General features: G+C 37.9%; 1 protein-coding gene across 14 annotated transcripts in view; it reads right to left on the minus strand.

Annotated features, from left to right (window-relative positions):
- Nucleotides 1-611: 611 nt before the first annotated feature.
- Nucleotides 612-16,051, minus strand: part of LOC113526686 (ryanodine receptor 1) — a 90,961-nt gene continuing 75,521 nt past the window's right edge. For 7 of the 14 annotated variants that reach the window (XM_053235117.1, XM_053235119.1, XM_053235114.1 and 4 more), the window contains 21 exons: nt 15,953-16,041; nt 14,211-14,339; nt 14,021-14,125; nt 12,207-12,236; nt 10,103-10,184; nt 8,264-9,576; nt 8,082-8,164; nt 7,742-7,910; nt 7,519-7,605; nt 7,113-7,364; nt 5,859-5,989; nt 5,611-5,653; nt 5,314-5,447; nt 5,173-5,233; nt 4,942-5,088; nt 4,483-4,617; nt 4,244-4,400; nt 3,626-3,690; nt 3,388-3,488; nt 2,288-2,339; nt 612-2,202 (listed from right to left, as the gene is read on the minus strand). In XM_053235117.1, the coding sequence (XP_053091092.1) occupies nt 2,107-2,202; nt 2,288-2,339; nt 3,388-3,488; nt 3,626-3,690; nt 4,244-4,400; nt 4,483-4,617; nt 4,942-5,088; nt 5,173-5,233; nt 5,314-5,447; nt 5,611-5,653; nt 5,859-5,989; nt 7,113-7,364; nt 7,519-7,605; nt 7,742-7,910; nt 8,082-8,164; nt 8,264-9,576; nt 10,103-10,184; nt 12,207-12,236; nt 14,021-14,125; nt 14,211-14,339; nt 15,953-16,041 (3,461 nt within the window). In that variant the 3' untranslated portion in view covers nt 612-2,106. Of the gene's footprint in view, nt 2,203-2,287; nt 2,340-3,387; nt 3,489-3,625; nt 3,691-4,243; nt 4,401-4,482; nt 4,618-4,941; nt 5,089-5,172; nt 5,234-5,313; nt 5,448-5,610; nt 5,654-5,858; nt 5,990-7,112; nt 7,365-7,518; nt 7,606-7,741; nt 7,911-8,081; nt 8,165-8,263; nt 9,577-10,102; nt 10,185-12,206; nt 12,237-12,284; nt 12,994-14,020; nt 14,126-14,210; nt 14,340-15,952; nt 16,042-16,051 lie in introns of those variants that run through there. The other 7 variants (XM_034305045.2, XM_034305044.2, XM_034305048.2 and 4 more) reach the window with 2 other exon arrangements.

A 16,051-nucleotide genomic window follows, 5' to 3' on the forward strand; every position in this document is an offset into this window, starting at 1 on the left:
TTATCTATGGAAAATGGATGGTTCATGTTTTCAAGGAAACATTTATACTTCATTTAAAATGTCTATTAATTTTTATCATTTAAATCCTATTCACAAGCTAGGTAGAAATTAAAAAAAAAAAACTGCTTGGATACATGGGACAGAATTTTCTCATCACCAATTGAAGAGTTTTGATTGGTTCCAAAGGTTTTAGTATATCTACTACAAAGAGGATTACATCACTGTGTAAGATGTACTGTACGTCTCTTATTACATGAAGAATGATCAAAGGTTTGGCCTCATACTCCACAGCTAGCTAGCTACACTGTTTGATTATATTTACAGCCTTTAATGCGTTTACACATGAAACCTCAGCTATAAAGGGACTCACCCTCCAGACTTCTACCATTATTACTTCCAAGTGCCAGAGAGTCTACTTAGAAAGCTTATCAAAAATTAACGGCCTTTTAACTGATATGCATTCTGATGTTGCATAATATTCTTTAATGATAAGTTTAACTGCCCTGACTCAGTTCTCTCTCCGGATGTGGTTAGTATTTGAATTCCTCAGTTAACAAGGGTGTTGAACACCAAGAGGCAGTGAAAAAAAAAAATACAGGGAGAATCAGAGGTGCTCCTAAAATATTATTTTATTGAAACACAGTGAGATTTAAATAAAAGCAACCTCTATCCTTCACACATTGGACAAACTGTCTTACACTTCCCACAGACACGGAAAGTAAGTGTGTTTGTATGTGTATGTGGTTCTGTGTTTTCTGTGGCTTACTTCTGAAACACAAATAATAGAGATATAATATCATTTATTTGGCTAATGTGGAAAAAAGTATATGATATTGACTTAAAAGTAATACCGGAAGTCACATCTGTTTGCAAACTGGATGCACATTTCATCCTTTTTCCATCAATAACTATGTTATCAGTACTTTTTTTTTCCATCATCCAAAAAAAGTACTCAATACATATTTATTTAAAACAGAAAGGTGGAGAACATCTGTTATATTCCAATGCTCCAACAAAAAATATATATATTTATACATCTATATATTTTTGTTAAAATAAGTTAATTAAATCTACAGTATGTAAAGCTCTTCTTGTCAAAGACGTACATGACAGGATGGGAAAGGTGGTTGTACTCTAGACATCCAAAAAAGAAAACCTGCACTCAGGTACTTTCTTTCTCAAGGTAGCATTCGTTGTTCTTTTTCTGTTAACAGTGTTTCTATGCAGGTTACAGAAACAGAAGATATGCTCTCCTGTAAAGATTGTATTGCACAGCTGAGTTGCAGAAACTCTGTGTGAGTGAACATGGCACAGAAACATCTCATCCTAAGACTTTGCAGTGCAGAACAGTTCATTTAACATTCATACAAAGTTTGGATCAGTTTTGTAGGCTATATAAAATTGTCTCAAGAAATAAATAGTGAGAAAAGGCCTTTGGTTAGGTTCCTCTCAAAGGATTACATGTTAACATTTTATATTGCGTAGAGCATGACTTTAGCAGTGATATGGCTCTGATTCTGTTGCTCTAGTATGTACGTGTGTAAATACACATGAAACCTCAGCTGTAACAAAAACATCAGTACACTAAAATACAGTCTGAAATATTCTTCTAGTCAAACTAAGCAACTAATAAAAAAAAATAAATAAAAAAAAAGATCAACACTGACATCCTATAAAGCAGTATCACCATACCTGCCATTATTGTAGTTCATTCAGTATTAGGCACTGTAATGTTTCAAGATCCATAAAAACATTCAGACAAGACTGAGAGATGGCAGGCTTGAGCATTCTTTTTTTTTTTGGTCTGATATAACCCTTCAAATTTTACCACAATAAAATAGACTTTGTTTACAATCGGGACATCATCGTTCTTCTCTCGGTCTATTGCTGTCTCTCTCTCTCACAAACACAAACACTAATACACACGCATTGCATATTCATCTTTCTCTTATTCCGACAATAACGTGAGTAAATAAAAGGCTTGGGGTGTAAATGTGTGCTCAAGTTTGTTCTCACATAACAACACTGGAACAAATACATTTCCTCTCCATCTGTATTTCCAAGCACACACACACACACACACACTAGTGCACCGGCAACCGAAAACTAGCCGAGCTGATCCTCGTATTGCTTTCTGAAACAGTCACCAGCTGGGAAGAAGTCCCAGCATCGCTCCTGGTACATTTTCCACACATAGGATTCCTGCAGGGAGAGAAAAGGAAATAAGAAAGGAAAAGAAAGAAGAGAGTAGAACAAAATAAGAAGACCTATGCACGGTGACACCAACCTGTCCAGTATGTTCCGTTTCGTCTTTATTAATTAGATACATCAGGAAGAACCTGTTGAGACACAACACAACTGAAGATGAGATGATGTAACCTATAAACTAAACTTTATTTGAGCACCTACACTCAGAATAGTGGGTAAAAGCATTAAGTAATAAATAAAACATGTGAGGCGTGCTGTTATAGGAAAAATAATCAATGACACGATGCGAAGGAGAGCTACTGTTACCACCCTGAAGTTGATTATTTTCCCATAATGGCACATCCTGAATTGTTTTATTCCTCTTATACCACAGATTAAAATCTTTTATTTATTAAATAATGATATGTCAAGCTTTTTATCCATTTATAGCTACATTTAATGTTGTGGGACATCTGCAAATGTTCTGTAATCACTTACTTATAACATCCATAAACAGTCGTTCCTCATGAGTCTCTCTTTTTTCTCTCTTTTTAAGTTTATAAGACAAAAAGCTCGTCATGGTACCGAGAAATTCCTCTCTGCAGAAAACTTTCTGACTGTTACAAAGTGCTGACACGAGAGATTCCGTCTATTAATGTTTTCCTTACAGAAACATTCACCACATTTTTTTTCACACTAGGATTTGTTCATCTGTTTATTATTAGCCTTAGACTATGTAGTGTGTTCACCATTTACAATATTCTATAAGAACGAGTGCATTAATATAAACCTATGATTTGAATTACAGTCAGCACTACTGACAGAACTGCTGATCTAGAAAATTAATCAACTCCTTCTAACCAATCAGATTTCAGAAATGAACAGTGTTGTGATATATTAACATGTTTCTTACCTTGCATATCATTTTACATTATTGTCTATGAGTGTGCCTTTGTATAGATGGTGAAGCATCTGAATTTAACTTTATTATTGGAAAATATGTTCTCAAACCCAAAAGTATAGCTTGTAAAATTCTCTTCACAAGTGTTATTAATGATTTGACTCTTAAACTGATGGAAACACAGGTTCTTAAAAAAGGTTTGCTGGTTCCCTGAAACAACACCACCTCCAGCACCAGCTCCCACCTTCCCAGGTCAGTGAAAAAGAGGCATCTATAAGCCCTGGAACTGTTTAACTCACATGTAGTTGGCTAAGTTGTGCTCCTCCATCGTATGCGTCTCGAAACCATGCGGAGTCGTGTCAAAGTAGTCACTTCCAATTCCGCAAATGAAGCACTTAGTCTGAGGAGGTACGGTAATGAGCATTCAGAGGTCAGTGTACCACTAATTATAATCACACTCTTATAATTAACTACAAAAGAACAATCAATGTAGGATAGTGGGCTGCAAAATGTAAGTTGTTTGTAGAAAAGACGTACCTCCATGTCCTCTCTGACCTGTTCCTGCTGATCTCTCAGCTCACCAAAGGCATCAATGATCAGACCTATACAACCCAATATAGCAGTTAACACTGGTATTTTTACTGGTTTGTTGATAGTCATGATAATAATCCAGTGATACTCTATTACCATACACGTAACAAGGCTTTACTTTAAATTTCCATTACTGACTAATTCAGTGTGGAGATTAGGTATGCTGTGGTATGATAATCATATAGCCCAAGTTTTATGGTTTCTAGTGTATGACATACTTGCTTTACATATTTTAAATGTAAAAATTACATGAAATTATATTAAACAGCAACAGTGCAGGAATGGATGGACGCTCCAATAACCTAGTGGAAAACCTTTGCAGAAGAGTGGAGGTTATTATAACAGCAAAGGAGGACTAAATCTGGAATGGGATGTTCAAAAAGCACACATGGGTGTGATGGTCAGGTCCACAAATCTTTGGCCATATAGTGTATTTAGGGTTAAAGGGGTCCCTGACTGCAAAACATTTGAGAACCCCTGCTTTAAAATATTTAATATTATAGATTTAATGTATAGTCTGCACAGAACTTCCTTTGCTGTGCATAAACACAACTGTTTCCTCACCCTGAATGATGGCCAAAAGAATGACAATGACGAAAAAGAAGAAAGTGATGTCAAAGACTACACGGTACAGCTCATATTCATCTCCAGCCGGATCCTCAATCTCGTCACCTATACCACCTCCAGCTCTCACACCCACATACATGTGGAACAGGTAGCACTGGGAAGGAGAGAGAGACAGAGTAAGTGTCACATACATAACATTAATTAATCATAAACCTGACATTTTAGCTGTCACTTACAGTCATCATGTCATCGCACTTCATGTCTGGCTCATCCTCATCCTCGCTCTTGTTGTAAAACTTGCGGAAGAAGTTGAAGGCCACGACAGTGTACAGGTACACGACTACAGCTAACAAGCCCACCGTCATTACCAGCTGCACCAAGAACAGATATAAAAGGTAAGAGCAGCAAAAGCAATATCAGATACATTAAAAAAACATTAATGCTATAGCAGTATATTAAACTAAATTTAGAATTAAAGTACTTCTTCAAGCACTTAAAATAAATCCCTCAACATTAACGATGGCATGCTTGCTACTAACAGGTGTTGCTACAGTAGCAGTAAGACAAAAGTTATTAGTGACAATATTCTACACAATTTTGGAACCCTGAACCACCTCTATCATTAGTGTAATTTTAAAAACTTTTAATGTCCTTTTTATTTTTTAATATCCACTCAAACCATAATTCCACTGCACCTGCTTGCCATTGTGTGTGACGGAGGACAGGATGGTGCGCAGCGTTTTGACGCCCATGGCGATGTCCAGCAGGTGAGAGGCGAAGAAGAAGTTGTTGTAGTGACCGAGCAAGGACATGACCAAGTACCACACCAGGTAGAGGAAAGTCTGGAATAGGATTTAACCAAAGTGAGCAGCTTAGAATGATTTCAGCCAGGAAAATAGTAACACACACATGCGGTCAAAACTTACGTTATCTGTGAACACAACTCCAAACTTCCAGATCTGGTACTTGATGTCGATGGAGGTCAGCCTGAAGACACAGAAGTATATTTTCTACTGAATCATGTTAAATGCTTTCTGTGTGTGTGTGAGTGTGTAGTGATTCTGTACCAGGTGAACATGGAGTTGTCAGGTTCACGCTTTTTCTCATGCGTCATTGCACTGACATCCAGCGATGCCAAGTCCATTCCCAGCAGCTCAGCAATCCTCTCTCTGCCATAGATATCTCCATACTTCTCCAACACCTGCCATCGTACACAAAAATGATTTCACAAAATCTCTGAATGAATGTGTAATTAAGGTTGTGGGTAGTTTATTATCCAGTTGCAGGGCTGTAAAAACTTTTTTTTTTCAAATTAATACATGAGATCCATTATGTATGAACAGTAGTATAGTGCTTGCACTCACCTTTCTCTTTACAAACTTGTCCCAATAGTTGTTTGGGAAGGTTCTGTGTGAGGCAAAGACCATCTCTTAATACACATTTAAAACTTTACGTCCAATTTATCAAGTGTGTTTACCTCATTTAAGGCTTCTTTTTAAAAAAAATATATTTTTCCAAAAATTCTATTATCCACCCACTGATCATTTTTTTTAAACATTTTCAGGAACAGCACATTTGCAAATATACATAAGATTAAAACTCTGTATCTTACGGCGTATTTAGCACCAGTCTGTCCCACTGGCCCTTGATGTCATCATCTTCTGGCTGTTCAGTCACATAGAGACCATCAAATTCCAGCTTACGGGCCAGCTCCTTCTCCCTTTTGAAAATAACCAAGGGAACCTACACCACACACAAAGCACACAAAAGCAAGAGCATTTGTGTGGTGGACTGGGAAACGCTGTTGTATGTTGCTGCACCCAAATTCAGACAAACAGCCCAAAAAAAAAAAAGATATTTTTTTTTTTTTAGGGGAAAATGAATATAAGCCTGATGGATTTTGTTTGTCAGTTTACCTCTGATTTACATGTTTATCATGTCAACATCAGTGTCAAACCGTGGTTCCCAGACTGCTTCACGGCTTATGAACATGGCCACCTCAAACTACAATACCCAGTCTACACACTCACTGTCACATTCCCACACACCTGGTCTCAATAACACACTCCGCTATATATATAAATATATATGTACACTTACACAAAACACTCCTTAGTGTATCGCCCAGTGTTGTGCCAAGTCTTGTTTATTGCATATGATTATCTGGTTCTCAATCTTGTTTTGTATACTGGTTTTTGGATTTTACCTCTTACCTCGTTTTGTCTGTTTGCTGATCACCTGACCTACTGCTTGTTTTTGGCCTCAAGCTTGCCTGACATTTAGAGTTGTTTGCTGGTCTTTGTAATAAAGCATTTTGGACACACATGCCATTGCTCACACTGTAGACAAAGTTCAAAGTTCTAATTTTTGAAAGCTAATAAAATAATATAAATTTAGCCAGCAGAACAAAACTCACTGAATTAATCTGCCATTATTTCAGCACTAATGTAAGAGCAGACCATAATAAGTCAAGTTGTATATGATGAAGAAAACATTGTTTTCAGATATTTGTCCCAGGCCGCGTATTTACAAACTTTTCTTTTTTTTGTTCAATGACAATTTGATGGTAAACTGTATTTGCAAAACTTAAAATAGATTATTGATATCTATGTAAACTGCTGTATATTCACAGCTAGGCAATCTGACTGCACTTCTACTGTGCAGTCAGTAGAATTCCATATTTAAACTTTTTGGATAAAAGTAGCAGGCTTAAATTAGAAAATCTATGTTTACATAAAGCAAGGAAGTTAGCTTGGTTACACTTTGTACATATAAAAGAATTACACTGATAGATTACTACCCATAGATTAACTGCATAGCACTTATACACAGGTATAAGCGTAAAAACATATGGTCACTAACTGACCTTGAGACAGTTGTAGCCAATAATGCAGAGGAAAGATATGATGGTGTGTAAAATGCCGAGGAAGGCCAGTGCAGGCTCCATGTAACCGGTGCTCTCTTCCAGGAAGTAATAGAGAGGCCCTTCTTCATCATCTTCCTCTCCATTCTCTTCCATTCCAGAACCCTCACCTTCACCACCAGAGCCCTCAGCCATTCCAGAACCCTCAAACATGCCTGAACCTTCAAACTCCTCACCTGGGGGGCTGCTGGACACCTGACAGAGCGAGAGAGATAGATAGTGATACATAGATAGATAGATAGATAGATAGAGAGAGAGAGAGAGAGAGAGAGAGAGAGAACACAGGAACAGATTTATCAAGGCACAGTTCATTCAAATTCAGTAAAGATGCTAATCTGTTTGTACTGACCTTGTAAAAGAGCAGGATGAAGTTCAGAGCAAAGGCGATGAACAGAGCCAGGAAGCGCAGGTTGTAGAAGTTGCGAGACAGGTAGTTCTAAAATTCAGATAACAATTATAGCAGACTATCAATAGAAAGAAACATCTGAAATTGCCAACAATTAAGAACATTAGTTCTACATAAAATTCTTTGAAGAACTGATCAATTGCTAAAACATAAAACAAGACCTTACCATGAACTTGATCCTCTGCACCTCCAATTCATTCCAGAGCTCAAAGCCATCTCCAGCAGAATGTTTTTCTTTCTTGGCTTTGGCTTTTACTTTTTTCTCCTTCTCCTCAATCACTTTCTCCTCTGGCACAGCCTCAGCTTCTTTCTCAGCTTTCTCTCCATTTTCAGCACTTTGATAGATTTTTCAGCAAAATATTACCTCAATTTTTCAGCACAATATCTCAGAAATCTAAACTAAATCTGAAATGATTATAAGGTGGATTTTACAATAAAAAGACGTACACTAATACATTTTCCCTCCCTAGACTGCTTGAACAGTGCTTTGATTTTTTTATACTCACTCTGCCTTCTCTGGTTCTGGGGCTGGCTCTTCCTTTGCCGGCTCTTCTGCTGCCACTTCCTCTCCCTCTGCTCCTTCAGCCAACTGAAAACCCATAAGAGACAAGAAGACAGAAAATAGATCACTGCTGTTGATTAACAATAAGGAATAATAAAATGAAAAACTTGTCTAATTGGGGCTCACCAGTTTCCTCTTCAGCAGTGGGGTACCCTCAGGCGTTGGGGGCTCCTCAGGCTCTGTCTCTCCCATATCTCCTAGACCTCCAGGGGTATCAAATCCAGGTCTGCCTCCTCCTTCTGCCTCTTGCCCATCCTCATCCTCTACCTCTCCACCACCTGCCTCCTCTCCATCTCCTGATCCACCTGCTTCCTGGACCTTTCTAGCTCCAGGCTCAGATGCATGGTCACCATGCACCTCGTCCTGAGTTGGATCAGGCATGTTAGTAAGAATTTCTGTTAAAGTTATCTTTTTAGCTCCCTCCACAAGGCCGCCTCCAAACAGCGTTTTCCATATCAGCATGAAAAAGCCTTTGCATATGCTGTAGATGAAGTGAAGAATTCCTATGATGATGGTATATAAGAAGGTGGCCAGGCCTACAATCATTTCCTTTATAGTCATCTTCCGAAGTCTGCGATAACGTCGCCTGAGGTTGCGGAAGGTGAACATATTGAAGAAGTTCACCACGCTTTTGATGAAGTCTGCGAATGCCGAACTGGACTCAGCTGGGACCTCATCTCCATTCCCTTCTTCTCCTTCTCCTCCCTCTCCATTTGCTCCTCCACTGCTTTCCTCTTCTTCTTCGTCATCGTCATCTCCAATTCCTTCTTCCTCTTGCTCAGAGATCTGGGAGGCAATGTTCATCTCAAAGATGGTGTCCTCGCAGAAGTTGACAAATAGCTCCATCTTCTCGGATTCACCACCTTCATTAACCACATCGAATATAAACTGCCTCTTAGATTCTCTGACCTGAGGCATTTCCCACTGGTTTCTGTTTGCCTCACTAATCTCAAAGTAGATACGCTCAATCCTCCGACTGGCGCCCATGATTTCGATGCGGCCCAGAAAGGGGCGGAAATAGTTCAGGACACTTTCAGCTTGTTCCAAGAAATTCTGCAAGCGTGTGTCATGGGGCACGTGCTCTGAAAGGTTGGTGAGTAGCACAGCGATGTTGAAGCCAATGTCCTTGGCTGGCTCCTGGAAACGATCGGCAAACTCTTCAAAGTTGATCATCTCATTCTCATCAGCCTCAGAGCATGACAGAAGGAATTGGATCTCAGATGGGGAGTACTGTTTTTGGCTGTCCATGGCTTTGGAAAAGTCCTTCTTAGAGATCAGGCCACGTGGGTCAGTCACATAATCCCGGAATGCATCCGATGCCACAATGTCTTTCAGCTTAAGAAACATGTCAAAGAACTTGAGGATCATCTCTACGTTGCTAGATGACTCCACCAACATGTCCACCATCTGGCGAGCAATGGTGCCATTCACAACGTTACCTGATAAGAAAAAACATATAATCCATAAAGGTGGCAGCATTACAGCCTGACTCTCACATCTTCATAAGAAGCTAAGTTATTCTATTAAACAAGTCTATATTAAACACAGTGGGCTGTTATATAATCCACTGTGGGGTTGTGTGATATGGCCTAAGGTGTTTTGTTTCTCTTATACCACAACATTTTTTTTAAATTCATTAATATGTTAACATTAACTATAATATCCATTTATAGTTACATTTAATGTTCAACCCGTCATGTTGCCATGAGAACCAAAAGTGCAAAGTCTTCAGTCCTGAAAACTTCCCAGTGGCAAAAAACTTACTGACTTACTTACTGACTGATCTTTACCATTTCAGCATCTACCTGCGAATGAGTTGTTTCTATAGAAACAATGACGTTATACCAAGCGCAATAATATATTATATAATTATATTATTATATTATTATATTCTATAATCAACACCTTCTGAGCAATCAGATTTGAGAACATCGCTGCAGTATAATGTGTATAAATGTATCATACCCTCCAGAAGAGAAAGCAGCATAACCACCATATCTTTCTGAAGGTCTAGAAGTTCTTTTAGAAGACCAATCTGACTGGAATCCTAGGAAGAGACAAACACATATACACACACATCAAAAGGAATGCAACATGTTAAACACTATTTAACAATTTTGATTCATCATTCACCTTCCCTGAGTACAAAGGCAGCATTCTGTTAAAGGCATGTCATTCATTTGTATTAGACCTTGCAAACAGGAGTGTAATACCTACTTCTCTTTCCCCATTAGGAAGCTGAAAATGACCAGTCAACACATGTGTAACCCTGAACGGCATTTTATTAACATTATTTTCAATGTTATAGGGCTTATAGCACCTCTAGGACAAAGCCATATGACTATAACCTTACCTCTGGGTGTGTTTTACTCCAGAAATGATCCTGGGTTTGCATTTATCAACAACAAATACAAATAGAGCATCACACATTGGAAGTACGTTTTACTGTAAGCCAGGAGATACGATTGGGGATGGAGAAAACCACACAGGCAGAACTAATAAAGCAGCTGAGAAAAGTAGCGCTGAAGTAGAACTACAGTAAAGCAGCTTATTTGGGTTACTCTATGTACCATAACTGCATCATGGTATCATTAAGCAGTAGTCTTAAGCACTACTGACATTTTGTTCCATGGCATTTATCTTGTTTGCATACGTTACATATGGATAGATGTCATTATCTACAGTGCATTCAGAAAGTATTCACATCGCTTTATTTTTGCAAAAAAAAAAAAAAAAAAAAAATCAAATTCCAAGCGGGCTTTCATGTGTGTTGCACTGAGGAGAGGCTTCCGTCTTTCCACTCTGCCATAAAGCCAAGATCGGTGGAGTGTCGCAGTGAGAGTTGACCTTCTGCAAGTTTCTCCCATCTCTACACATGATCTCTGGAGCACAGCCAGAGTGACAGTCGGGTTCTTGGTCGTCTCTCTTACCAAGGCACTTCTCCCTGATTGCTCAGTTTGGCTTGGCGGCCAGCTCTAGGAAGAGTCCTGGTCGTTCCAAACTTCTTTCATTTAAGAATTATGGAGGCCACTGTGCTCTTGGGAACCATCATTGCAGCAAAATTTTTTTTGTAGCCTTCCCCAGGTTTGTGCCTTGACACAATCCTGTCTCTGAGTTCTGCACACTGTTCCTTTAACCTCATGGTTGGTTTTTACTCTGATATGCAGTTTCAGCTGTTAGACCTTATATAGACAGGTTTGTGCCTTTCCAAATCATGTTCCATCAATGGAATCTGCCACAGGTGGACTCCAAACAAAGTGTAGAAACATCTCAAAGACGAACCAGAGAAATGGGATGCACCTGAGCTAAATTTCAAGTGTCACAGAAAAGGGTCTGAATACATATGCCAAGCTGATAGCAGTTTTTTTTTTCTTTTTAATAAATGTGCAAAGTTATCATAAATTTGGTTTTCGCTTCGTCATTATAGGGTATTGAGTGTAGATTGATAAGAAAAAATAATTTAAAGCATTTAACAAAGGAAAAGTGATCAAATGAAGGGGTCTGGATACTTTCTGAATGCACTGTACATCCATCATTAATTTGTGTGGATGCATGCCAGGCAGTCTTGATGGTGTCTAGCAATTTAAGTTATATGAACAGGACAGCATGTGGATTAAAACAAGAACCAGGCACACACAAATCAATGGGTTAACTGCTGCTGACTACATGGTTATATGTATATGTATATGTATACATATAACCATGTATACATATACATGTACATTCCCAAATGATAAAAAAAAAAGAAATCAAAATATGGAGTCACTTCTGGACAATGAATGTAGCACAAAATCTTCTGTTCTACAATCTGCAAATGCAAGGCACATAAACTGAAGAGCACTGTATCACTTGTTCTTGTTCTTAACATACAAATAACCTGACTAGAGACAAACCTGACTGCTCTCAGTGTTCATGTGGAAATAAACACAAAAGCAATGACAGTACACGTCAGAGAATGTGCAGCCAGAACATCCCACAAAACTGCCGGAAGCTGGGTGGTGATGTGTGGTGTCAAGCAGCAGATAATTTACAGGTAAGATAAGAGCAAAAGCGAAATACAAATCCTTACGCCATTTCGGAGTCCTGGGTCAGGGTGCATCTGGCAAGGTTACACATCAGAATAAAAAATGTTATCCAACATTTTTCATTCATTTTTGTATTCATTCCTTCTCTCCTTTGTGGATGCACTCTAAGGTCAATTACAATTGTACCTTTCCGATTGTAACAGGTCCAAAAGCTGTAGTTACATGTCTAATAATCTTAAATTCAGAATCTCTGCAGCCACGGTGCAGATTTGATGACTAAGCACAGAGGACTGGCAGTATGCCTCAGATATAACTGGGCTTGGTTTGGATTTGAAGTCCAGTACATTGACCAGATGCGTTGATGCTATACTATTAAACACGATCCACAGAAATATATTGAAATTGGTTGGAAATGCTTGTTTTGTACATAATACTGATATTTCTAATTCACCTAAATGATGTCTAGGATAAAATCTAGGAGAAAAAGAAATACAAAAATGTATTGGATAAAGAAAGATGTGTACCACACTTAGAAATGAGGGAGAAAAACCAGGCAGTAACAGGTTAGAGGTGTTAAAAGAAATAAGAATTAATTAAATATTACACGGATTATGTTTTAACTGTATCAGTATGCAAAATAATCACTTATTCCATTTATTACACACACATACAAACACATACAAACAATCACTGTTAGTCTCTAAGCTATTTAAAGGAAGGAAACAACCAGATTACTAAATTAAGGGAACGATAAATATTATATAAACAAGTAAAACAGGGGAATATTGAAGGGTTTAAGAAATAAATAAGTAAATAAATACATACTTTACTCTGCAGACACCATGTGAAAAGAATTTATATAATCATTAAAAAGTCAGAAAGTAAACATTATAAAATGTTTGGTTACACTACAGACAATGCTCTTAAAGAAGACTACACCTAGAATACTTCACAAGGAAAATATAAAGTTCAGAGTTCTGCCTAACACTCACAAGGTGTTACGCAAGTCTCACAGTACATCATGCACAATGTCATTTCCTTGCATGAAATATTAAAAATACATGCAGGAATCAGAAATCATTCGATAACTCAAAACAGTGTGCTTGAATCATTGTGCTTTTATTTATTTATTTATTAATTATTATTATTGTTGTTGTTGTTTGTTTGTCAGCCCGCTTTTTTCACAGAATACCCACAAAATAACCTTGCTTATCTATCTATTTATCTATCTAAAGATAGATAGATAGACAGATAGATAGATGTTGATCTGACTGTGGTGATGAGAAGGTTGTTTGCATCTGATGTAGATTTCCAGGCAGAAAATCAAGAGAAGACGAGCTGCTTGTGTGAGTTGACTGCTACCACAGTTAAGGTTATTATTTCCCCCTAACTTGCACCATGATTGTTTGGGAGGCAAAAAAAAAAAAAGGATTTTATTTTTCTGCACTTTTCCGAATTTTTTTTTCCACCACCAGCAGCAGCAGCATCTTTTAAAAGCTGCCACATTCTGCCCACCTTTTACAGCTTTTGCATAGAATTACATTGAACATGTGTGCTGGCGGTTGAAGAGGGAAAAAAAAAAAAGTGTGAAAGTACTCTAACTGCGTAAATGCACACTGTATGAGAAAAAACTCACTACTTTTGTTTTGCTCACAAACTTTTTATGAACATTGCTGAACAGCTTGCAAGGTATTACAGCTGCCAATAAAAATCTGAGAAAAATCTATGAGCTAATGAAATATTTTCAAGATATCATGAGTGCACTGCAGTCAGACACTAGTCTAAACTCTTAACGTGTGAATGTGGATGTTTGTTTCTCGATGTATGTGTGTGAGAGTTTGTGTTTTTGGCCTCATACCTGTGCCAGTTTCATCATCATGTGTGCAAATACATGGAGGAATCCCACCACGGCATCCCACAGTCTGCTGTGAGCCAGAGACTGCTGGTTCCCAGTGCACGGGCCCTGAGAGACGGCAAAAAAACAAGGTTCAAGGGCACCTGAAGCTTATGTGGTGAACACGGACAGTTTACACGGGTTAAAATCCTACCTGTATGTATTCCGTGAGACTGTTAAAGACCTGTTTGGCCACTGTCATTGCTTTGGAGAAGTTCCTCTTGCCTGGTTCATCGATGATGTCTTTTCCAGAATAATACCAGTAGAAGTCACTGATAGATTCCTTTAAAAGTGAGTTGAGGGAATCAAGGATGTGTGGAATATAGAGGCAGAGAGAGAGAGAGAGAGAGAGAGAGAGAGAGAGAGAGAGAGAGCATAGAAGCAGTTTGTCACTGGGAGATCAGTACACTGTAAAATAATGCTGTAAATTTGCAGTATTTATTTTTCAGCAAAATACTCTTTTATTATTTTACAGGATTGTACTGTAAAAGACTAGACTGTTAGAGCGGTGCATTTGTTGACAGTAAACACACCTGTATTCAAATTCTGCTGCTATACTGTATATTTATACTCTCCACCTGGCTGCTACTCCTTATGTTTACATTCAGCAACTTATTTTGTCTTATCTTTTGCGCGACTGTCATAAGATTCTCTTTTTTATTAGTACTGTGTGCTAGTCAGCGCTGCACTGTAACTCACTGTGCCCATTGTCTTGTTTTGATCGTTTTTGTAGTCTCGTTGCCGTTTGCACATGTTTGCACTGTGCACTTTATGTAAATATATGTAATGTATACTGCAGTTCTGTGTTTCGTTTTATGTAGCACCTTGGTCCTGGAGGAATGTTGTTTCGTTTCACTGTGTACTAACTAGCTGTATATGGTTGACTTGACTTGACTTGAAATACCAGAAAACACAAGGAAGAGTGGGATCTGTAACATTTTACACAGGGGTGAGAATGGTACATGATCGGCATCTGCAAATTAGGGGATCGTTTTTGTGCCCTTTATTGTAGTCACTGTTTTAAGCAAATAAAAACCCTGTTTGAGTTTAACTTTACATGCTAGTAAAAACTTTGGCTTACTGGAGCACTGAAATTCATCGTTTCTGTGCTAATTCAGTAGTAGAAGTAGTTGAATCAATGTGAGCTAGTTGAGCTAGTTGTGGTGGATCAGTAGTTAAGGCTTTGAGTTACAGATCAGAAGGTTGTGTGTTCAAATCCCAGCACTGCCAAACATGGGTACTTGAGCAGGAGCCATGCATCAACTGTAAGTTGTTTTTTTTTTTTTTTTTTAAAGCATCACCCAAATAAGCAAATGTACTGGATTATGTGTTATTCAGTATTATGTAAGATACTATAATACTTTATTGTAAATATGTTTTATAGTTATTTACTGTAAATATAAAGTATTTTTCTCACAACTCAGCTGCCAGTAAATTAATGTAAATTTTTACAGTAAATGTTTTACAGCATTTTACAGTTTTACAGCATAGGGTCTAATTGTCTATTGATTGTCTACTGACTTCGGGTTATGGAGCAGAATTTACAATAATAGAAGATCATTCTAAAAGATTTAATTTCAACCAGCAGTTGCAAGATTTAATTTCAACCAGCAGTTGCAAGCAGTTGCATGTGTAAGTGAGTGTGCATGTGTTACCATTTGAATGAAATATAAGATCTCACAAAATGTAAAATATATAAATATATACAAAGAAAGAAAGAAAGAACAAATAAAAAGGAGCACAAGTATGATTTCTCTGAACAGCTAAACAGTTTCTCTTTTAAATGTGTTAATGATAATTATTTTAATTAAAAATTAGCACTATAACACTCTAAAATAATGAGTGATCAAAAACAAGCAGTGGCCTCAGACGTTTGGAGAGAACACGTTGTTATACCTGCAGTCTCAGCAGGTAATCCACAGTACAGATGATAATGTTGATGGTGGTGGTGCTGCCAGTCTGGGTGCGCAGGTAGTTCTGGAAATCTAAGGTTAG

This window comes from Pangasianodon hypophthalmus, chromosome 6 (assembly GCF_027358585.1).
Source record: "Pangasianodon hypophthalmus isolate fPanHyp1 chromosome 6, fPanHyp1.pri, whole genome shotgun sequence".
Lineage (NCBI taxonomy): Eukaryota > Metazoa > Chordata > Actinopteri > Siluriformes > Pangasiidae > Pangasianodon > Pangasianodon hypophthalmus.